The sequence below is a fragment of the Lissotriton helveticus genome, chromosome 2_1, assembly GCF_964261635.1.
Source record: "Lissotriton helveticus chromosome 2_1, aLisHel1.1, whole genome shotgun sequence".
NCBI classification, from domain to species: domain Eukaryota; kingdom Metazoa; phylum Chordata; class Amphibia; order Caudata; family Salamandridae; genus Lissotriton; species Lissotriton helveticus.
Genome location: NC_136059.1, coordinates 1,525,291,300 through 1,525,315,905, shown reverse-complemented (window position 1 = coordinate 1,525,315,905; position 24,606 = coordinate 1,525,291,300). Strand labels below are relative to the sequence as shown.

The following is a 24,606-nucleotide window of genomic DNA, read 5'->3' as shown; positions in this document are numbered from 1 at the left end:
TATTACATTTCCAGACACCAAAGGTGATTTAGGGTCTGGGTCTTTTAAGTTTATGTTTCAGTTCTGCTTCTTTGGAAGTACATACTTCTACCCGCGATCTTCCTCTTGAAAAGCCACCTGTAACAGCAAGAGAGACTCCGAAGCTGATAATCCCACAACACAGGCCATGGGAGTGACTCGAGTTCACACTTGGATGTCAGCCACAGTAATATGTGCATCAAAATTTCGATTGTGGGCTCCCAGCTCCACTCTATGATTCCTTTAGCAATCCCATCTCCTTCCTGAGATGAGTCAAGGCCCCTTCTCTGTGATCTTTTACTGAATCAAAGAGCAACCTTTAAAGTCTACAGGGGGAGTGTCGCTCTCCCTTCTCCAGTGTGTCCCACAGGAATTAAGCAATACATGAATCTGTCTGGGAGGATTCCTCTGTGTGCTCATCTCTTCACCAGGCAGGCCGCCATGTAATGTACCTTTACAGGCACACTTGTACTTAATGTATGCAAACAGCACACATACACAGTCCAACACTGTTACCTCCATGCACTGTACCACCACGGGCATACATACACCCAGCACACTCATTCACTTTAAGCACATTGCTCAGTACTGTAGCCTTTCTGTACTGTGCCACTTGCAGGGACATTTACAGCCAGTGCGGTCAATCACTGCATGCACTCTGCCTAACACTCCACCCTTCATGTACTATTCTTCTTGCAGGTACACATACACTCATTACATTCACTCACAAAGCATGCCCTGCACAGCAATGTCTATACCTGTACTGTAACCTTCCTAGGCGCACATCCAACTAGTGCAGAATGCCCACTCCTTTACTGCACAGCACTTCACAGTTAGCTAATGTTGGCCAAAAGTGAGTTAAGCACATAGCTCCCTCTGTCTCCCTCTGTCTGTCTCCCTCTATCTGTCTCCTTCCCTCCCTCTGTCTGTCTCCCTCTCGGTCTCCCTCTGTATCCTTACCTTTGTCTCCGTCCTTCTGTATCCGTCCCTCTGTCTCCCTCCCTCCTTCTCTCTGTCTCCTTCTCTCTGTCTCCCTCTCTCTCTGTCTCCCTCTCTCTCTGTCTCCCTCTCTCTCTGTCTTCCTCCCTCTATCTCCCTCTGTCTCCCTCCCTCTGCCTGACAACTCACCCTAGCTTTTGGTGCAGATGTAATTCAAAGAACACAGATGTCTACTGTTTCTCCTAAACGGAGATAGCTTAAGTCTGAAAAATTGTTAAGAATCAAATGAGGTTTCATTCAAACTAACATTCCCTTTAACTCTAAAATGAGTACTGGCAAAGCCGTGCCAGTTTGGAAAGGTGCCACATTGTGCAAATTGCCCTTAACATCTGGTAATATGCTGGCAAGAATAGCACATACTTTTTCTTTTTAATCTCATGATTAATCATCAGTCCAACAGGATTTATTGAAGGACAAAAGTCACATGCTACATTTTCAAAAAGACTTGTGTCCTACAATGGGACATAAAATAAAAGTTGGAAATACAGCATAAAATCAAGAAGGTACAAGCACTGCAGTACCTGCTATTACACACGGATGCTAATAACGTTTCACTTTCCACCATTTACTTGTTAATGGGGCTTTGTTGTGAATCGCCCAGCCCCAATAAAGCAGAGTGTCTCGGAGTCCGCGCTGCTGCGGGTGACTCCGAGACACTCTTTCAAAGGAATGCCTCTTAATTAGCAGCAGTTATGTGCTAAGTACCCTTAATATTGGTGTCATCCCCCGACACACCCACCATTTGCAGGCGACACAGTACTGTGTCGGGACACACAGTTTGGAAAGCTCTGCCATAGAGGGCTACCTGTGGAAGTTGCAAGGTACCTGTGGGGAGTAGAGTCAATCAATGCAAGGGGAGAGCTTCCTAAACCGGTCTGAGGGGGGGAAAAAGAATAATAACATAGAGCATGGGAGGATATTAAGCCTAGAAAAAAATGTCGCAGATGAACGTAAAGGCTTACCACGGTTATTGGAAGTATTCTCAAACAGCTAGAGGCAATCAAGTAAGAGGGACGCCTGGGGTCACTAAATGACATGTTTCAGGGAATGGAATAAACATGTGATCAGTCCAAGCTTGTTTGTGGGTAAACGGGATTCCGGGAACCAGCTGGGGAGGTAAGGGCACGAGTCAGGAAGATTCTGCAAAAGTGTATTCAGATGGGTAATGTTGCAGAGGGTCGGATGCAGAAAGAGGTTACCTGTAATTTGGCTGACCCGGAAAGGTATCTGCGAACATGCAGGACCTGCAGAGGCTCAGGGTGAAGTAAATCCGGGGTCGGTAAACCAGCATGCGTCAGGTGCAGACGGGCGCGTAAATCAAGCCGGGTTGTATGTTTGTGCTCAAATGAGGCTCTTTAACTGAGTGTTTATTCATTTATTTATTTATTTATTAATTTAAGAGTTTTGTATAGCGCGAACAAGACCCGTGGGTATCAGAGCGCTTTACATATCATGAGGTAGTATGACGACACAAATTGTCAGGAAATGTTAAACAAGGAGATATGACTAAATTATATGTGATCAAACACAAGATGAAAATACAATAAACAAAATATATAACAAGGCTGAGAATAGCTTATTGAATACAAGCTATTTCTGTGGAGAGGTTTCCTGGTTGCAGAAAGGTTATAAATGATCTTTCCGAAGTGTTCAATATTCTTTAACAATCTAATACCATTATTAGTAAAGTACTATTTTAGTTTAAACAATGTATGGACAGTGACCTGCAGTATATATTGTTTTTAGGAAATAAATTCACTTGTCCAGTATCTTGTCCCGTCATATCCAACTTCGCCGTCCATGGATTGTATTCCTCTAGTGAGACCTACTCCGTAGTTGTGATTATTTTCGCTTCTTGTGAGTAAGTGTCTTGGGCTTAACTCTGTCTCTATGTTAAAGAAGATCGATCTTGAACTAAGGGAGGAATTTGCTCATTAGAAATATTTTCGTTTCCCTCTTAAATGTTGCTGTGTTTGTTATTTTTCTGACGTTAGGTGGAAGAGAGTTCCAGATTCTAGGGGCTGCTCCCAAGAATGCTCTATCATACGTTCTCTTCTTTCTGAAAATGGCTGGTCTCAGTACCAGCTCTTTAGCACTCCTAGCAGGTCTATTTCCACCAGATAGTACTATTTTCAGGGCAAGATATCTTGGAGTGTTGAAGTGAAGCGCTTTGTGGGTGATACATGCCATTTTTAGCTGAATTCTGGCTTGGTATGGTAGCCAGTTTAATGCTTTCAGGTGTGGAGAGATATGGTCGAACTTCCTTGACCCGGAGATAAGTCTTGCCGCTGCGTTGAGGCAGGCTTTTAGCGGTGTTGTGGAGATTTGTGATAATCCTGCTAACGTAGTGCACCCATATTCTATCATCGAAATTACCAATGATTGGACTGCCAGCTTAAGATCTGCTTTTGAGAGAAGGGTTTCACCTTCCTGATGTAGTTCAAGTTAAAACGGGCACTTTTTGCCATTGCCTTGATATGCTCTTTCATATCCAGATTCTCATCAAGTGTTATTCCTAGTGATTTAGCTGAATCTACTAAGGTAGGGGGGCAGTTAAGCGCCGTGATCATTTTAGTCCATTCCTTAACTTCTGTGTGCTTCCTTGAGGGTGATATTAGAAGGAATTCTGTTTTTTGAGTGTTTAATTTTAGATGATTGATTGTTAACCATTGCAGTGTCATTTCTAAGTCCTCATTCAGTAACTTGATGTCTTCCAACTACGAGATCTTTAAGTATATTTGTGTGTCGTCCGCGTTCACGTGAAAGGAAATTTTGGAGTTTCGAAGAATTTCTGTGAGCGGTTCGATATATAAGTTGAACAGTGAAGGAGATAATGTGGATCCTTGTGGTACTCCAATCGTGTTCGGACTTGAAGATGAAAAAGATTGATTGACCAGGAGTCTTTGGTTTCTATCCTGAAGGAAGGATTCAAACCATTTCAGGACCGTACCTGATATTCCCATCCTCTTCTGGAGCCTGTTCAGTAATTTTGCATGATTCAAAGTGTCGAATGCTGCTGACAGGTCCAGCAGGATGAGTAGACATGATCTATTATGATCTAAGGCTTAAAGAGCGTCATCGACTATATGTAAAATCGCCGTTTCTGTACTATGTCCTGTTCTGGAGCCTGACTGACATTCATCTAATAAAGAGAAATTATCTATGTGTTGGCTAAGTTGATTCTGCACACATTTCTCTATTAGTTTGGCGAGTATTGGGATGTTGGTTACCGGGTGAAAATTATTTGGGTCTGCCGGGTCCGCCGTCGGTTTTTTGATAATGGGGACCACTTAAACGGTTTTTAGGCATCCTGGAAGTATCCCTTGTGAGAGAGAGGCGTTAATAATTTTTGTCCATAAGGGAATCACGGCCTGGCAGATTTCTTTAATGCATTTCAACGGGAGTGGATAACTATAGTGGTTATTAGGTCTGATCTCTCGTAGCGATTTGGCAATGTTGTTCTGGTCTAATAACTCGAAAGAGTCCCAATGGGCCTGGTTTTTTGCCCCAATCTCCTCATTTAAGGCGCTGGTAACGTACGTTGTAGGATTTTGGGTTTCTAAGCTATCCGCTGCAATCTTGAGCTCATTTTCCAACGTGTTGGCTTTGTCTGTGAAAAAGGAAGAGAATACTTCGCAATTTAGTTGTGTTTTTGTGATTTCTTGCGTCGTTTTGGCTGCCTTGTTGGATTGTTGTTTTAAGATTTTGAATAGTTTACGAGGTCTGTTTTTGGCGGAATCCAATTCCGATCTGATAAATTCCTTTTTAGAGTTGAGGATCTTTTTGCTATATTCTTTCCTGGTGTCTGTCAGAGATTTCAATACGGGAGAAGAAGGATGCTGTCTCCATTTTCTTTCCGCCATTCTCAGTTTTCGTCTTTCTTCATTTAGTGTCTCATTGAACCTAGAGTTTTGAATCTTCACTGTAACTTTTTTCTGTTTAAGAGGCATTGTGGAGTTAACTATATCCGTTATTGAAGTATAGTAGTGAGCCGTTAGCTCATTTACGTCCTGTAAGTTCTTTGGTGGTTGTAGGTCCTTTACACAGCTTTCTACTAAGCGTTCAATGTTCGAATCTTTCGTGTCCCTCATCCATTTTTTAATTCTTATCGGTTGTGGGTGTTTGTTCTTTTTCCAGGTGGGAATCATGAATGTTATGACATGGTGGTCTGACCAGTCGCATGGCTCTATAGTTAGATTTGAAATGTTCTCGTTCTTTGCAATTATCCAATCCAAAGTAGCTCCTTTTGCGCGAGTTGGCTGAGTACATTCTTGCCAAAGATTGAGTTCCACTAGGAAATCTTTGAATGCCTTTATTTGTTTGTCTTGGTTATTGTTCCAGTGTAGATTAAAGTCCACTAGGAATATGTTGTTTACGTCTGCGTTCTGATTTGCCGTGATGATCTCCATTAATTGTTCTATGAACGGCATATTATTACTAGGTGGGTGATAAAATGCATGTAGGTTGCAAAGTTGGTTGTTGTTCGCTCTTAGATTGAGACCTAAGTATTCGCATTCTTTGATCGGATCCGAATGTATTTGTGCGATTTCTATATCCGAGCGATATATGCAGGCTATGCCACCTCCTTTCTTTTCTCTTCTATCCAGTCTCACGATGTTGTATAGAGGGGGCACTAGTAGGTCCAGAACTGGAGATGAGGAGTCTGATAGCCATGTTTCAGTGAGGATTGTCACGTCAATTTCTTGGCTAATGATGAGGTCGGCTATGTCTGATGCATGTTTAGCTGCGGACCTGCAGTTGATCAGAAGGCATTTTAACGCTATTTCCGTGCCGTTTGTAGTCAAAGTTTGTGGTTCTGAGATTATCTGAACTTGTTGTAAGTTATTAAGGTTGGATTTCCTATCGTTCAGTCTCGACGTTCTATTGATATTGATCCGGAATGTTCTGATTTCCTCTCCTATCCTGCGATCCGATATCTCGTAATCCCGGAGTAAGGATAAGGTTTCTTCATCCGTTAATTCTATTGGTTTCCTATCGGGTCTATTATGCCCGTTTGATAATGGCATCGCTGTCTCATTCCTTTTTCTTTGGGAGTAGTGTAATATCTCTATGATGTGCTCTATTCTTTTGTGGGTGTTTTCAGTATTTTCATGGATTTTTCTATCTCTTGCAGAGATCTTAGTATGTCTTGTGACATGTTGTTCATTTTTGTTCGCAGATGTTCAACTTCACTCATATTCTGATGAGATGTGTTTGTTATGTTTCCTCGTTTGTTGCGTGGTTTACCAATTGTATTCAGTTTTATTCGATCTGATCTTTGCATCGAGACTCTTCTCTTTTTGAAAATATTTTGGTTGTCTGTTCCACTCATATTAGTCTTGTTGGCTGTTTTGTTCTGATTATGTGTATTTGCTATCCTGATTGGGTGAGATAGCTTTTTTGTAGTACGATATGTTCTTTGCGAAGTTCTTTTCGTAGGGGTAGTTTGAGGTATAGCTGTGTTGATGTTATCTGACTCTGGACTTATTCGAGTTTCAGAGGGGGGCCTAATCGATGAGGATGCTCCTTGGATAAGTCGGGATGTTGTAACTTCCTTCTGATCTTCTATGTAGGTATTCCGATGTTGCATAATTATTCCCGTTATCTCTGCTTCAGTTCTAGGCGGTGTGCTTCTTAAGCGGCTTAAGTCTGTTACTTGCATAGATTGTTGTGTATTCTGCGATTCTCTAGTTATTATATTATCCGTGGATGTGGTGTTGCTGGTGTTCGGGGTACCTTCATGTAGATGTATGCGTTGTTCCGATCTTGTGTTCTCCGTGAAACATTTTAGAGTAGGGAATATGTTGTCAAATTTTTCTAATTCGTTATTAGAAGCCTGTATAAGCACTAAACCGTTCTTGTATATAGTTATGCTGAGGTCCGCTCTGCATCTTGGCGTTTACTTTGTCGTAATTTTTGTGCCATTTGTAATATTGGAAATGGATATTACTTTTAGTAAATTAGTAACGGCACAGCGCCATTTAGCCGTTCTTCTTGTAGAGAAAATCATGTCATTCACTTTAGTACCTCTGACTGTGATGGACGTAGGGTCAGATATCAGCGTGTCTGGGTTTCTCCTCAATAAGTTATGCATGAATTTTTTTGCTGCATTTTTGGAAATTTTGGTAGGATACCTTATGACGTAAGAATTCATGCTTACTAGTTCTAAGCAGTTGTCCGCCATGGTAGTTGATTAGTCGCGTGTGATGTAGATGTGTTGTTGTATTTATAATGACTGTGTTGAAAGATCCCGTATTCTTTTTGGCCAGAATTACGTTTTGTTTAGGAGTTTCCTCTGTTTAATTTGTGTAGACAGAATGGTGATCGAGATTCTTCCTTTTTGTCAGTATTTTAATACCAATAATATTCTAAATATTTACAAAGGGATTTCCAGAGATATTTCAAGAGACGTTTCAAGATGGCCGCCGTATTATTTCAGCCTTTGCTGCGATCTGGGTACCTTTCTCTATCTCTCTAGCTGCGTAGTCCTCTTTCTCTTCTTGTGGAGTAGTCCTCTTTCCCTTTCTACTCTGTTATTTACAGGTCTCTCAGGATTGCTTGATTGCTTCATATACATGTGTCCTAATTGTGACAAGAAGGTGGCAAATCCACACAATTCCTGTAAGGGGAAGGAAATGAACTATGCCGGCTAGCTCAGTGGTCAATGCCTAGCATGCGCATGGGTGAGGGACTCCCCATCTGGAGGCTTGGACTGTTACGCTGATTCCTATCCTTCCCAGATAGCACAGGGCGCGGGCCCCCCGGGGGGGGGGGGGGTTCTCTTTTCCACCCCATCCCTCCCTGAGGGCTCACCTACTTGCTGTTCATGCCCAGCTACACTTTGTGACACCATGTCAACAAGCACACCAAGTATTCCTCTCAACAGTTTCGGCCTGCTGTCGCCTTCTCTATTACATGCCGTCTTTCTTCCCCAGTTTCTGACCTCCCCCCAGTTCACTACATTGCAGCAAGGTGCAGGTAGTACTCACTAGCCCATAACAATACATTTTTCATAATTGTTGTTGACATTCGTATGCTATGTAGGTACAACTGTACAATTTTGCTGCATCAATGTATGTTTCCATGGTATGCTTATTAGTAATTCAAATTCGAAGGCACCACGCCTGGTAGTAAATGCTGTACATAATGTAAAACCCAATAAATACATTTAAAAAGAAAGGGAGATGGTGAACCCATACAATCAGATTCCCAACAAACAAATCTGTTCAATATACTCACTTGGGGAATGGTTATTGCTGTGCCGTCTCTCTGGACTGCTATAGTCCATATGGCACACATCATCCTTCTCTTTCGTGCTCAACGAAAAGACAGAGGCAGCAATAAGAGGACCTACAAATCGAAGAAATCAGAAAATAAAAGTTAATCAAAAGCTCCTTATGCCATCACACAATATTCAGTATGGTTTATCAATGCATTATGTGAAGCTTGGGGAAATGAACCACATAACATCTCGGGTAGTGACAATAAATAATTAGGGTCATATTACAGAAATGGTAAAACCGAAGCAGCTCCTCCTTTGCCCCATAAAGACACATTCGCTCTAAGGGCATTCATCAAATCTATTTATTTATTTTTATTTTTAAAGTTTTATCTAGCGCTAGCTTGACCCGTGGGTATCAGAGCGTTTTACATATAAACAGTAGATAAAGGTTGCATTACATAGCATAATCTAGGAAGCAAATAATATACAAGTAAAAGCATAATAATTAGGCAAAACAGTGAGAGATAAAGGTTGCATTTCATAGCATGATCTTAGGAATCAAGAAAGATATAGGCAAAAACATAATAATTAGGCAAACGGTGAGGAGGAGGGAGACAAAATAAAGCAACAAAGGGCGTGGCACACACTACGTGATACCATGCCTATGCTCATACAAGTCATCGAATGAATTAGCGATTTACATTTTAGCAAAATAAATCTCTCCATTTTTCACACCCTGCATTTTATCAGGAAAGAATGTGTTGAATGTGTGATGCATCACGCCCATTACTTCGTTCTTTTGGTGCTCGCATTTGGTAATCCTCTAGTGGCAGTGTCAACGGCATGCAGAATTACGTACCTCGCAGGGTGCTGACAAGAAGATCACAGATAGTTTGTCTTTCTGTTGGTTTGGAGATTTTTAAGAGCTCAGCTTCAGACACAAGAAGCAGGAGACCCTGCTGCCCAGCTCTAAGTCAGCCGAGCGGTGATAAAAAAAAAAAAAAAAAACACATGGTAGAGCCCCTTATGTCACACAGTGTGACTGACATCAAGGGGCTTGAAGCATAAACTGTCATAATAGGACAAAAATACATGGTGATTGGAAATGTTGAAGCTCCACACCCCACCAAGCCCTTCTGCTGTAAGTCACAATGTGTGTGTGTGTGTGTGAGGACGGGGCAAGGAAAGTTACAGATATTCTGTTTCCAGAGGACTTGCTGCGATATCAGCTATTGCATTACTGATGCACCAGTATTTCATATTGATAACGCTTTTATGACACTACTGAGCGTAACCTTACCTGATGCGCGGGAGTGGTTAATGATGGTAATCCTACCTGGGGGGACCAGTAATGTAATTTTGAATAATTTGGTCAATATTACAAAGCCTATAGTACTTGTTATGACCGAGGTCCCAGTGTGGCCCTCCAATATGTTTTAATGTGGTTTTCTAATATTAAGCAACAAGTGGAGCACCGAATAGCAATCACATAGCGGTGTCAATTATATTGTGACCTTTACACTTGAACCCGTAATTATCTACTCTGCCCTACTATGGAGTTCCAACAGGGTCACATCAGCAGTTATGGACATGCGTTCCAGGGAGCAGAGGGGGTGGATCTCCTATGACAAACTACACCACTGAAAGATCAGACGTCCAGAGGTGTAGAAGCAAAGCGGTAAAAAATGTCACTGAAGCTGAATGCGAGCCCGGCGAGCTATAGGTGAGCTGTTGGGAACAAAGTCCCCAAATGATACTGATGGAGGGAGAGAGAGGCTAATTAATCGATCCTCAACATTGCTGCCAAGTGTCCACAATGTGCCTTGAAGACAGGTGGGAGTGGAACAAAAGGGGGTGGTGATGGACGGGGCATCTGAACCAATCAAACACTCACACCCAGGCAACAGAGCTGGGTTTAATCCATCACTGTTCTTTAGCCCACTCTGCCACCCCAGTTCAGACACGGCCATATGCAAATCAGTCTGACCCTGTGCCTCATGGGAACAGTCCAGCCCAAACTGCCAAGCTATGCCTTCCCTGGACCGGAAACAAGCTTCCGAGGACCGGTTTCTGGCATTTCAGCCATTTTCAGCCCGGCTTGCTTGAATCCAGTGGCAAAGTGAGCAAGGGACTCACGTCTGAGCATACCTTGAATACAGGTGGGAGTGAGCGGGACTCTAGAAGATCTTTAAAGAGAATTAAGTCAGGGAAATGAATTCAATATGCGCCTGAGGATTGCACCTGAATAGAACAGCGATTGGCCTACACTGTATTTTAATTGTGTATTTAGAGCTCACTATGCCTGGTGAGACACTACAGTGCTTTATTACTGGCATTGTGCTGCTCCAAAACCCAAAGTTAGTGGTTAGTCCAGAGTTATTGTTGGTTACTTGTATTAGCCTTGGGCTCTCGAGCAGACACAAATTAACTCCAGTATCTTTGTGTTAGGTTACATTAATAGGAGTTAGATGTGATCATCAGTGGAGGGAGGTGTATGCGAGTTCATGCAGATGGTTGGTGGGGTTAATAGATGAGATAGCGGAGATTAGATAACGTTGGGTTGCAGGGGTAAGACTTTAAAAGAATGAGCAGTTGTGATCTTTGAAAGAAGCTGTACGCAATTTGTACAAAACAATCATGGAATTAGAGCAACATGCATGGGACTTCTGACTTAGAGTAGGTTGAGCTCAAAGAGAGGAGCATGCAGAAAATGGAAGAAAAGGAGAGGCTCATTCAAAGGAACAAAGGAGATGCAACAATCAGAAGCTTTATGGAAAGGTCATTATTTCATACAGGATTTTAGGACTAAAAGGAGGATGCTTTTTGAGAAATTTGAGAATGCAAAACTGTAGAAAGAAATTGTATTGTGCACTTGTGAGATAGTGCTATATTAGGTACTTTTGATAGGTACTATAACCAGGTTATCGCTACACCACAACTCCAGCAAAGTCAGCTGATCAACATAAAGTAATTTCTAGGTGCATAGAGGTGAGCTTTAGACTACTCTCAAAGGAGGCAGAAACCTCAAGATCATAGCAATGTAAGAAAACATATGAGTAACAAAGGCAAACATTGAAAACGCTGGAGTGGGTGTCTTGTGAAATTCATCCTCAGGTTAGACTCACAGTAGTATTTACAAGTAGTATCCGTTTGGATGCCATTGGTTTGGCATGGAACAAGATGGAGGATGAGAACAGCTTCCCCAGATAGTGGGAATGTATTGCTTATATTCTATGACTGGAGGATGGAGCTGCAGACACAGAGGTGAGGGGGATGGTGACTGGACTGCCTTTAGAAATTCAATGAAGGGTTTGCTAGCAAGGGCCTGCTGATTAGACTTCCTGACGCACTGCCCTTTGGTTGATAGTAGGGATGAAAGTTGGGAATACATATTCTGCTGTGCAAGGTGCAGGGGTGCTATCCTTTTGTCTTCCTTGATCACACTTTTAGTTGGGCTGATAACAGGCACGTGCAGAAACCTCACAACTCTTTGTGTGTCTGTTGTGGGTCTTTAAGGATGAAGACGCCCTGGCTGTGATGGCATTGTTCATACCAAGGTTGTCTGAGGACACTTCCAAAACCAGTTCTGCAGTATGAGACAGTGGATGCACTTCCAGCATAAATCAATAAGAGATCAAGCTGTTTAACATGATACAGAACTGAGATAACAAATGAACAACAATTTCAAGGGACAACCTAGCTACACTTAACACCATTTAAATTATCTTAATCTAAATAATCAGCACCTCAAGGGATGCGTAGAGTGGGGAAGGTAAAAGAATAATCTTAAGATTCTTTTTAAAAGAATATGAATTACATTGACTGACTCAGTGACTGATCATATTCCAGCGTTCAACGCCTGCTGCGGACAAGCTAGGGTACAAGGTTTCAGTTGTGTAAACCTCAACTGCATTGATTTAACTAGATTTGTGACTTCCAACTGCTTGTCATATCTCATAGAGGGACATTCCAGCCTGTCCCAGCCCTGACTGCTTCTGTGAAGAACAAAGCAACGGAACCCAGATTAATTAAAGGAGCATGTGCTAGTGATAAGAAAGCCTGTCTAATGCCCAATTGAGGGGCCAATTAGCCAATACAGATCTCTAGAGACTAGCAAGCTCCCTCAGCAAAGGGAGGTGTTTAGCTCCTGATTCTAGAGTTCAAGAAACACGATGCAGCACTGCGCCAAAGATTTCATGAAATACCTCTCAATGTTAGATCATAATCTTCAAAAAGTGGAAACTTCCTCCAGTCATCTGGAGCTTTTAAAAGCTGAGAAGCCCCATGACCAGAACGATCATGCTGCAACAGCAATCACAATTTGAAGAAAAATTAGATAACTGTAAAAATCAGCCCTGATGCCATAACTTGAGCATCAGAGGGATTCATGTGGATATACCAGATATAGAACTTGAAGCCCAAGTTCAGAAATTCTTTTGCACAATTTTGATACTGTGATGATGCTAGACTGAAACTTGTCGGAATACCAAAGAAAAAATAAATTCTCCGATATGTGCTTACTATTTCCTCATCAAAGAGGATGTTTTGCTGCTGCATGAAAACTGGCAACTATAGACTTGAAGGAGATACTAACCTACTTTCCCAGAATGTATCAATCAACATAGGCAATCAGCATAAATAGCTTAGCGATATGATTCCATCTCCAAAATGAAAAAATCTATATTGATTAAGGTTTTCCTTTTATCTTTTCTTCACTGTAAATGATAAGCGACATTCAGTCCAACACAGAGAAGCAATGAAAATTCGTAATTTGACCAATTCCAAAACATTTGAGGCCCAAATAGTCTAACTAAAGTTGAAAATGGTAGAGACAGCGCTCCAACAGAGAGAAGAAAGAGGATTGATAACTAAGGAGGCTTTGTGAAAGAAAGCTGCTTGTGACCTCCAGAGAATGGATGAGACTTCATTATCTGACCTGCCTCAAAATGTCTATGATTTAGAGTGTTGATATCATTATTGCTCAGAAACTAATTGACTTGAGCCAACCAGAGTATTATGTTATGTATTTGTTAAGCGCATATATCACCCTAAGGTCTGATAGCGCTAGCTTATACTCAGAAACCAAAGGAATGAAGAGAGGGGGAAACAGTCTAGGGGGAAAGGTTCAGAATAATCAGGTTTTGAGGGATCTGCGGAATTTCTTATGTTCTGTTTCCATGCAAAGGTGTAGAGGCAGGGTGTTCCATATCATAGGGGCAATTTTGGAAAATGATCTGCCGCCGCTCTTAACGGTATAGTTAGAAGATGCTTACTGGCAGATCGAAGGGTTCTGGCTGGCTGATGTCTTATCAGTTTCTAGCTAGATAATAGGGCCCTTTCCTGTTAAGGGTTTTGTGTACAAGACAACATATTTTAAAGTTGATCTGCTTCCTGTTATGAAAGCCGCTTCACACTAGGTAGCGACACTATATCATAGCCTGTATGCCAGTCTGACTTCAGCTCGATGCCCTGCTAGAGACAGGTGGACTTCAGACATAGGTCAGGACATAACTGACAAACAATGGGGCTATTGCTGCATGCTGCCGAGCGAATTTCCTCCAGCAGCCGCTAATGCATTACGCATTACAAATTCCTGCACCGCACCTACTACACCCCTGCCAAAATGTACAGGTACAAACTGCGCGATAACAATAAATGTCACCAGCGGACTTTCTGCATCTTGCGTGGAAATGCGGCACTGTACAGGTATATTGGTGACAGATGTTCTTCGCATTACAACAGATTACATCACTACAGATACAGGCCCCCCCCCCTGCTGGCACTACTAGGGTACACAGAGGATGTAAGTGTAACACAGACACTTTGTTTCCTTCAGTCTTCTGTAGGCCAAACGGAGAATAGCATGTAGATGGGGACGGGGCAGGGCGCCCAAGTTTAAGGACTGGATCAATTATATGATATTTTGGTAGGAACAGACATTCACATATGCCGAGCTACATAACTTCGCGCCCTAGAGATATCTGGGATCCCCTCAAAGCATACTTACTTTCACACCCTATTGATACCACGCACACGGCACATTCACCCTAAAGCAACGGCTCAAGTCATACTAAGCTACACTGCTTGCACACGTTGGATCAGTAGCTGCAAGTTCTGTTTAATTCGACTTGCTGTTTGATTGTCGTAGGAACATTACCACATGTGACTGAGGTTATATTGCTTACTGCCATTACTGAGGTTTCGGACGCTGCTATGTATTTTTACGTTTCTATTAAAACTGTATGAGTTTTATGTTCAATAAATAAAAAAAAATTACAAATCCCAAGGTCCTAGTTAACCTTGGTCTGCCCAGAGGTCATAGAGACACTGCAGAATAGTGGAAAACCAGTAATGTCCTTAGCCTTAAAGAATGGATCCATGCATGTTCCTAAAAAAAAATAGAAAAAACTCCATGCATTCAGATGGCACGAGGGGCAGCAAAAAATCTGGGAACCACTGCAAGGACATTTTGAAATGCAGCCTGTAACCTGACAACTCCGTGTGGGAAAGGAGTCAATATGTATATTCAACACCCTTCTCCAACCTCATTCAGTCTTACTGTTCTGCACAACTTTTAAATGTCAATTAAAACATGCATTTAAAAAGATGCCTGTGTATGTAGGATATGAAATTGCAAATTATTCTTTTTTTTTTTTAATTATCACTGATATCTCTTGGATCTTAGCTGAGACCCCACTTGCTAACCTCGCTTTTACCTTCATATAGTTTCTTATTGCGACACATGGATGAGTTTTCATGGTAATTTTGGGCCCGATGTAGGTCCGATGTAGGTCGCCAATTACCGGTCGGTAACGGACGATTTTGGCCGTTACCGACCGGTATTTGAGTTTTACTATGTAGGGGGCTGAAAATTACAGAATCGGTATATTTACCGGTAAATATACCGATTCTGTAATTCCAAATGTAGTTGGCACAGTTTACCTTAGAAATTCGTTGTTTACCATGTAATACTGTTGCATGGTAAATTACGAATTTCGGTGTACATGCACATCTGTGCATGTACACCTGTGCAATGTGGCACACATACATGCCCTAAGGGCATGTATGCGTGTCACATTGCACACAAGGCAAAAACAGGGGTGCTACAGGGTGTCACCCTGTCCCCCTTGGCAATTCGGCATTTTTACCGATTCTGTAATTACAGAATCGGTATTTGCCAGTGATTCCTATGGGTTTCAAGGCCCATAGGAATCAATGGCAAATACCGATTCTGTAATTACAGAATCGGTAAATACCGAATCATACCGATTCGGTATATTTTACCGAATGAATACCTACATCAGATTTACCGATTCATGAATACCGAATCGGTAAAATTCGGTATTTATGAAGCGGTAATTCTGATTTACCTACATCTAGCCCTTTGTTCTTATGGAAAACTCTTTTTGGTTTAGGAGAACCAAAACCCCCAATATCTTTAATCTTGTTGGCCGATGTGATCACCACTAAGAAAGCTGTCTTCCAGGACAGGACCTTTAAGGAGGCTTCATGAATCAGTTCGATACAGGGCCTATGAATTTACAAAAGAAAGTACAGTGATGCACTTTTGTACCCTAAGAGATTAACTGGTGGCTTAGCAATGCCAAAATTATGTACAAGAGGTATCAACAAGGTGAACAACTACTACATCTAAGATAGGCTCCAGACTCGTATACTGCTTATTTGTTCACATATGCTGGAGATGTAGTAAGTAATGGATGAATAATGTGAGACCTTATTAACATGTTCTAGGACCTATTATAGGGATGCTAAAAAAGGAGGTTTGTGAAGGACACTTTCTGCATGCAGTTATAGTTGCAAAATGTATCTCGAGGAAAGAGAATTAACTGATTTCACCAACAAAAGTAGGTACGAGAGGCATGCTTCTTCTTAGCATTCATTTCCATTGTGGAGTGGCTTTACTCCTTAAGAGGAAGGTTTTGCACATTATGTCACTGTTGTATGACGGAACAACGCATGTGACTACTTCGCCTGCCTTAAGAACGTGGTCATAACCATGACCACGTCTTTACAACGCAGGCCTATATGCAAATTTTGTTGGAAAAGCATGATTGGTAAAGTAAACAAGTGGTAATGTTTACATCCCAGCCCCCCGCCCTTGCCTAAAACCCAGCCCCAGCCCTTTGGGCTACCTGACCCCAGTCCTTAAAACACCCTAGCCCCCGATCCTCAGTCCTAAAACAGGCCCCAGCCCTAAAAACTAGCCCAATCCGAACCCTAAAAGCACCCCAGACCCACGCCCTGTGCCCTAAAACCCAGCCTCCAGCCCAAAAACTATCCCGACCCCCTGCCTTGAGCCCTAAAACTTAGCGCCCAGCCCTGAAAAATATCTGACCCCCGAGCCCTAAAACTCAGCCCCAGCCCTCTAAAATACCCTGTCCCCAGCCCAACCTAAAAATCTCAAAAACTACTCAGCAAGCTGCCGTTTCTCCCATTGTCGTCTGCAGGAAATCTCCAACACCTTCCACACCCCGCCCGCTCGCTCCAATGTTAGACTGCTGACTGCCTTTACCACATATATGCCTTTATTACCTTTACAACGGCAATCATTGTAAAGGAATTTATAAAGCGCTGGGACGCCACGATGCTGGGGCAGCAATGCTCTTTATAAATCCGCCTAACATAACAAAACATAACATGGTAAAGGCATATGCGTTGCAAAGGCATATGCGTTGCAAAGGCATATGCGTTGAAAAGGCAATTGCGTATTAAAGGCAATTGCGTATTAAAGGCAATTGCGTATCAAAGGCAATTGCATGTTAAAGGCAAGACTGGTAAAGGCAAGACTGGTAAAGGTAAGCGTGGTGAAGGCAAGAGTGGTGAAGGCAAGAGTGGTGAAGGCAAGACTGGTAAAGGCAAGACTGGTAAAGGCAAGACTGGTAAAGGCAAGACTGGTAAAGGCAAGACTGGTAAAGGCAAGAGTGGTAAAGGCAAGAGTGGTAAAGGCAAGAGTGGTAAAGGCAAGAGTGGTAAAGGCAAGAGTGGTAAAGGCAAGAGTGGTAAAGGCAAGAGTGGTAAAGGCAAGAGTGGTAAAGGCAAGAGTGGTAAAGGCAAGAGTGGTAAAGGCAAGAGTGGTAAAGGCAAGAGTGGTAAAGGCAAGAGTGGTAAAGGCAAGAGTGGTAAAGGCAAGAGTGGTAAAGGCAAGAGTGGTAACCCTTGCTTTGAAACAGCACACGTGGTTCACACTGCTTTGTTAATGCAGTATCCCCTGTGTCGTGTGATACAGTAATACAAAACATGGGGGTATAAGTGACTTACTTACTAGTGTATAGCATGTAACAACTCACCTACCAAATCAACTAGCCATGAAAATGGATCGTCAGGCCTATAACCGGCCATCACTGAAAGCCACGGGGACTACTGTGGTAAGCATGAAATCCCAGATTGAGGGTCCAGGTGGAACTTCCTTAGGTGCAAATCTTGGAAGTAAAAGCAAATATTCAAACAAGAACTTGGAAGGCCAAAGTGGGGAAGGGTTCTATATGATCAGCAGTTGAATAGGAGTTAGTCATTCCAAAGGTTGGGCAAGTGCTGTTGAGAAGGGGCCAGGAATGGCCTTCGTTGCCCTCAGCTGATCAAACAGAGTGTGGTTCAGATCCCAAAATCCAGAGTGGCAGAGACAGACGCCATCACAGCATCCAGTGCAGTACTGCAATGGATCCCACAGAATCTTGCAGGAACCGCAGGGAGAGTGATCTTTTCTTTGTGATGAGCAGGAAAGCATTGCTGTTCCAGCGGTGTCTGGTGAGCGCTCGCTGCTCCTTGAAAATCCTGTGTAAATCTCACCTCATGCCATACCCATATAAGCAGCAGGTCTCCATGGTAAACATCCTCTGTCCGATCCTAACTTCAGGATAGGTATTGGCTCTAAGGGCTGGGTTATAAAGTAGGCAGTGCATGCTCTGTGGCTGGATGAGGTGTCGCCCACTGGGGTGTTGGTGACTCTAGATAAGAGCGGAGATATAGTAAATTCTCCCCATTAAGATGGCAAAAGGCGGTGCGGTCTTTCCCACAAATCATTAACAAAGATTTTGTGAACTTTATACTTCGCTCCAAGAGCACAATTAACAACAAAATGAAGCACAAGATAATCGCTATATTCACCCTCTGTACTACTTGAAAATGAGGAAGTCATTGATCTCTGTGAAAGTCTTAAATTTGTAGCCTCACCATGTACGGAAGTGACAAGCCCATCGGAACCTGAAACAAGCATTTACAATGCAACTGTCTCGCCTTTGCCAAAGTTAGAGCTATTGGCATTGTAAATGACAACATTTTTATTTATGTGTTGGTTTTGAAAACAGATAAATAAATGGCATTGTCATTTACAACGTCAATAGCCATACAACTTGTAATTACATTACACACACAGAGGGTCACACGCACACATACAATCTTACTACCACACACAATTTCTCTCTCACACACAGTCTCTCTCTCTCCCACACAATCTGTCTGTCTCTATGGTGCACACACACTTACAATCTCACACAAACGCTCACACATAATCTCTCGACCACACACACAATAATTATCACTTTCTCACATACACACTCTCACACACAATCTTTCTGACGCAAACACTTGCAATTATTTCCACACACACAAATGATCTCTCTCACGCACACATAATCTGTCTATCTTTTACACACACAATCCCTCTCACAATCTGCCCCCTCTCTCATACACACACACACGCAGTACGGAGGTGACAATCAGATGCACCCCTGAGAAGCGGCCTCAGGAGACAGGCGTCCGTGGAGAAACAACCAGGATGAGACAAGCACACACTCTCTCAGGAGCCGTCACGGGTGGAGCAAGCCTATCGGCACCAGCTGCGCGTCACCAGAGAGGCCTTAATTCAGGGTTATTCACACATTCACGGAAAGGTGAAATGAGGAGCGGGGGTGCAGACTGCAGGCACGAGCAGAAATGTGCACAGACGCGTCTGCACGTATATGATTACACACTGAACATACGTGTGTGTGTGTGTAAATAATATCCAATGTATAGCTATATTAAACTGCCTCACTACAACCACATATGAATGTTATTATATACATATCTATATGAGCATAGATTATGCAGCCCCATATCACAGAAATAAACGCCCCCTTCATCGCTGTTCCTGCCCGGATCTCACTGTCCTCAAGAGCAGGTTCAAGCCTCGGTTGTTTTAAATGTCTATGCTTCTCAGAAGTAGCGCCCAGATGCCCCACCCGGGGTGAGTTGTGCTATACCAACTGTCCGTAATACATCAATAAAGATGTATGTATGTGTGTTCGTAAATATACTATGTGTATATATTAATTTTAAATACATGTGGGAATATATATATATATAGGTCTTTTGCCAGTTATTATTGTGCTGCCATCTATGCCTGTGATCAAGGACGTACTATCGTCTGAAACGCGTAAGGCTTGAATATTTTACCCGTGTATTTGACTACTGCGCTGTTGCCTTTATCAACAGATGGTTGACTGATGGAAAAGTGCATCCTAAGCTTTGGCAAAGGTGATACTGGATAAATTGCACGGCATGCCAGCCGTGGGGATTGCACTACCGCGGACGACAGCGGTCCGATGTGTGCTCCTTACTTGGGGGCCAATTCCGGTCCATCAGTGCGGCAAAGAATATTGATACAACGCGGTATGCTGAACATGGGGAGCCCACTAATGACTATATTTTGTGACATTTCAGTTTGATTTGGCAGCATTGAGTTTTACTATGAACTGTGGTGTTTACTAAAAGACTTCTGTACCCATAATGCAATTCAGACATTACGTGACCAATCACGTGTTGCCGCACCTGTGGGCAATATATGGTACTTGTGAAATACATGAGAAGTCTTTTGCCAGTTATTATTGAGCTGCCATCTATGCCTGTGATCAAGGACGTACTATCGTCTGAAACGCGTAAGGCTTGAATATTTTACCCGTGTATTTGACTACTGCGCTGTTGCCTTTATCAACAGATGGTTGACTGATGGAAAAGTGCATCCTAAGCTTTGGCAAAGGTGATACTGGATATATAGATATAGATATATATATATATATATATATATATATAAATATGGTGATCATTTCTGCATTAAGCATAGATATTTATGTGAATATATATGTGTGTGATTATAATGTATGTGCAATATGCAAAATATATATATTATATATTCAGATACATATCTATGCACACACAAACACACACGTATGTGAATAAGCAAGTTTTTTTACTATATACAAACTAAAGAATATACATGTGAATAATTCGGATAGTGTGTACTTATGTCGGTGTGTGCGAGAGCATTGCTCATTTGTTTCTAGAAGTCGTTAAAAGCCTGTGGCTAATTTTAAGACACAGCTGTCACTATAATATTGTTTGTAAGACGGCCGGTATTCAAAATATATATATATGTGTGAGTGTGTGTGCGTGGGTGGGTGTGTGTATTTGCGTGTGTAATGCATAAACAGAATAAATTATGTATTAATATAGTCATTTTCTTCTTGCACACACACAGTTCGTTGCAGCCGCACCCCTTAATGCAGGCAGGTTCGGGGTTTGCAGGGCCCCGAATGTCCGGCGGAAAATCCAGTTTGCTGGCTTGAGCGGCTTCAGACAGAGCCCGAGTAGCACCCTGATCTTCGCGGCGCTACAAGGATCGGGGTGTGCGCAGACATTCGTGGTCGGGGGGGACTTTGAACAGCTTCAAGGCAGGTGGAACTGGCGGCTATGCTGCTTTGACAAAGATGAAGGTAGAGGCGAAACCTAAAAATAGAGACAGAATAGAAAAGGCAATAAAAAATTTCCAACTGGTGTCTGTGCAGTTTCCAAAGGTCAGCCTTCTGGCAGATTTGCTATTTACGTTTTGCAAACGGTGGTGGCCTTCCTTGCTAGTACAATGAGCAAACTGTCCGGCAGTTTCAGTGTTAGGGAAAATGTTTCCGCAAGTGGCTCCAATATAGAGTAGGGGTCAGATTAAGATAAAATAAAGTCTTAAAAAAACAAACGCATGCCTTTCATTGCTATCCATGTAGACTCCAAACGGACTGTCATGAAAAAACACATTAGGTAAAAACGTGAACAGTGTTTTAAAGTACAAATGCTTAGTACTGCAGGGTGAAACCCGGATTCGGAAGGAAAAGTAGTAAACTTATGCCAGTCACAGCCAAAAAGCACCGGGCAAGTAGCTTTCAGATGCGAACTTGTAATCCTGAAGAATTCCTTCTAAACATTCCGCATATGCAACCGATTTTAGACACGAAGGGGCCGGCGGTGCTGCGGCTGCGAGGGCAGCTGGTGTGAGCAATGCCTCGCTCTCAACACCCTCTCCAAACACCCGCGGGCCCCAGATTAGAACCCTGGGAGGGGGGTGCGCATGGGCGTCCGTTTTAAGCAGGTAGTCTGACTCCTCCAGCAGCACAGGTTAAAACTACTATGGGCGGTAGTAGGGTGTCGAACTCTACGGCGCCTACATTCATCGCTGGCACGTCTTGATAAGCCTCATGTCTGCTCCGTACAGCGGCCGCGGCGGCGTCGTCTGCTCTTTGGCACACGTGTAGCTGGCTAATACATTCAAGCATGCTTCTCTGACCGGGCATGTGTGCATTACTCGAGTTAGAGCCCCGCCCCCTGCCTCCCGCCTCGAGATGCGCTGGCACCAGGCAGCACCGTGGGGGCTCGGAGCATACATCACACACACACACCGGATGCCGGCCGACACTCCCTGCTGCAAGAACCCGGCCACTACAAGGATAGCCAACCCATCTTCAAAACGTGCAGGCCAGCGACAAGCGGAGCTTGCGAAAGAGGAGGAAGGCCATCTACTTTTATGACCCTGTTCTTATTGCAGAATAATTAAAAAAAGCAACTACAACAAATCAAGGTCCAATGTAAAAAAAATACACGCACAGCGGCTACAGGCACCCCCCTCTTCTCCTATCTCTACCGTTAATACAACAACAACAAAATCCACTAAGCATTCTCATCCCCCCACCCCCTCCAAAAAAGCACATACTGAATCAATTTATTAAAAACAATGTTCAGAGGTCAAAATATGGGCGGGGTTGGAAAACAAAGCTGTCGGGATGAGGCGGCTGTAAAGTAAAACACATGCTCGCCGGATTTTCGACCACACCAACTGAGCGGGGGGGGAGGGGCTGGAGGGGAGAGGTTTCGTTGGCCAGAAATCCACACCACGCAGTTGTGTCTGAGCGGCTGATGTACTGTATGGCGACCCAGTCAATGCGAGCCTTCCCCTCGCTGAAGTGCGCTTGGCTCCACGCACATCCGTCCTGCTGAAAGAACTCCAGCTCTGCTGCTATGGGGGCTGAAAGGGTGAATGAGACTGCGTGGAACAAGGGACAGAGTTTAGAGCTATACATTAACCAGGCCTCTCCTTAACCTGGGATCCCTGTACATTCAGAGCTTATTTACTTTCAGCCAATGGACCTTCCTGCTTTACCTTCAAAATGAAGACCGTTCCAAAACCCCTTAGTAGTTTTTTTTAGCTTATTCTTCCCAATATTTTACAGCAGTAACACCAGCCTAGATCTCACAGAAATGATGACGAGTTGCGAGGATTCTTGGAGATAACCAATTACAGATCGTTGTAGAGAGCTCTTTTCTCCTATATGAACTTCACCAAAGGTGGAAAGTTTAAAAACAAGTCAGGTCCCGGGCCGGCAGCCAATCACAGCGCGGCCCGGGGAATGACGTCACGGGGGGTGTCCCGGGCCGGCAGCCAATCACAGCGTTGCCCGGGGAATGACGTCACGGGGGTGTCCTGGGCCGGCAGCCAATGACAGCGCGGCCCGGGACACACGGCAACAAGGGGCGGGACTTAAAAAAAGACCCAGAAACGCCCCCGAATCGCGTCGGGACGGGGAAAAGAGTAACAGACACCCATCTCTTCCAATGGCTAGCCTCCATTTATGGAGCTAGCCAATGGAAGAGAAGGCGGGACAAAGCCCCACACTGTAGGATCATAAGATTTCGACCTGCGCGAACGCTGCTGCGCAGCGGATCGCCAGGCGAAACCTAAAACTGCCAGACGTCTTTGATGTTGCAAACAAACCTAATGATAATAAAGGCTGACTTCATTAAAAAAGTCAACTAGTGGAAATACCCTCACGTTCTGTTTCTAAGAACTTAAAAAGTAAGCTTCTAATAAGCACAAAGTATTCTGGTTAAAAACATATTGCTTGAAAATATAACAAAGAATTTGAGTTCCACAACACTGCATGTCACTATGCCGGATGAAATGGTAAAAACACGAAAGAGCTACAATTCCTATCTACCCTCAGTACCTTAAGGTTTGCAATGAAAATTTTATTCTCTCACCATGCAAGACATGAACACTCAAGAGCGCAAAAAAACGCTAGACTTTCAGCTCTTTCTATCAAAATGACAAAAAAAACCTGTGGTCACAAGAACAAATATGGCTGCTGACAGACCTTAAACGCACAGGAGGTTAAAAGTAGCACCAATGTGTTAATGACTCCACATTTTTTTTATAACAAAAGCAGCAAACAGACTGCAGAAAAAAGGTGCGATATGAGAGAAAAGAACGCGAAGTGAGATATAAATATGCAGCCTGCATCTACTATCGAAACAGATTTGAATGATGAAAACAAAATAACAATAAAGGTGGCCAAACTTTATAAGCCAAAACGAATGCCAAAAATCAGAAATCTACCTGGGCTGAAAGACAGACTAAGGAAAGTGTAAACATAGTCTACAAATCCAAGGTATGAAGAAGCTTTTGTGGACTTCATGGAAGAAACTGTGACATATATCACAGAAAATGCCAGTGACATTCTTCCAAGGCTCAATAACAATAATCAAACTGAAACACCCACGGAAAGAGGTAACGAGCCTGTGAACACTGTTCAAGATATAAATCTTATTCTCCAAATCAAAGCAACACTGTATTTGTATTCACTGACACATGGGAAAGCATGAGCACTAACTGGATATTTCAAAAAGGCTATTTTTCTGCCCATAAGCATCTCCATTACCCTCCTCTGTGATGCTATTGTATGCCCCAAGTGTTGCTTTTTCACCCATGTGATTCCCCCCAGCTTCATGTTATGCTCTCTATCATGTTATGCTCTCTATCTGTTTGCCCAGTGAGAAGGTTTATAGGACAGTAGAGGCTTCCCCTGACTGGTCCCCTGGTGAGAGTTTAGGCAGACCATGTGAAGGACCCTGAACCTAGGCTCCATTCGCCATTCATGGAGAAGTGTGGCTCAATGGTTAAGAGCGGCAGACCCCGATGCAGAAGTCTGGCCCAGGACCAGGGTTCAATTCCCACCTCGGCGGGTCTTGGGCTTAATTTCCTCGGACCTGAT

General features: G+C 43.1%; 1 protein-coding gene across 4 annotated transcripts in view; it reads right to left on the bottom strand.

Annotated features, from left to right (window-relative positions):
• LOC144818757 (uncharacterized) overlaps window positions 1-24,606 on the bottom strand; it is a 261,995-nt gene that overhangs the window by 174,993 nt on the left and 62,396 nt on the right. For all 4 annotated transcript variants that reach the window (XM_078676475.1, XM_078676477.1, XM_078676476.1 and 1 more), the window contains exon 3: window positions 8,257-8,367. In XM_078676475.1, the coding sequence (XP_078532601.1) occupies window positions 8,257-8,367 (111 nt within the window). The remainder of the gene's footprint in view (window positions 1-8,256; window positions 8,368-24,606) is intronic.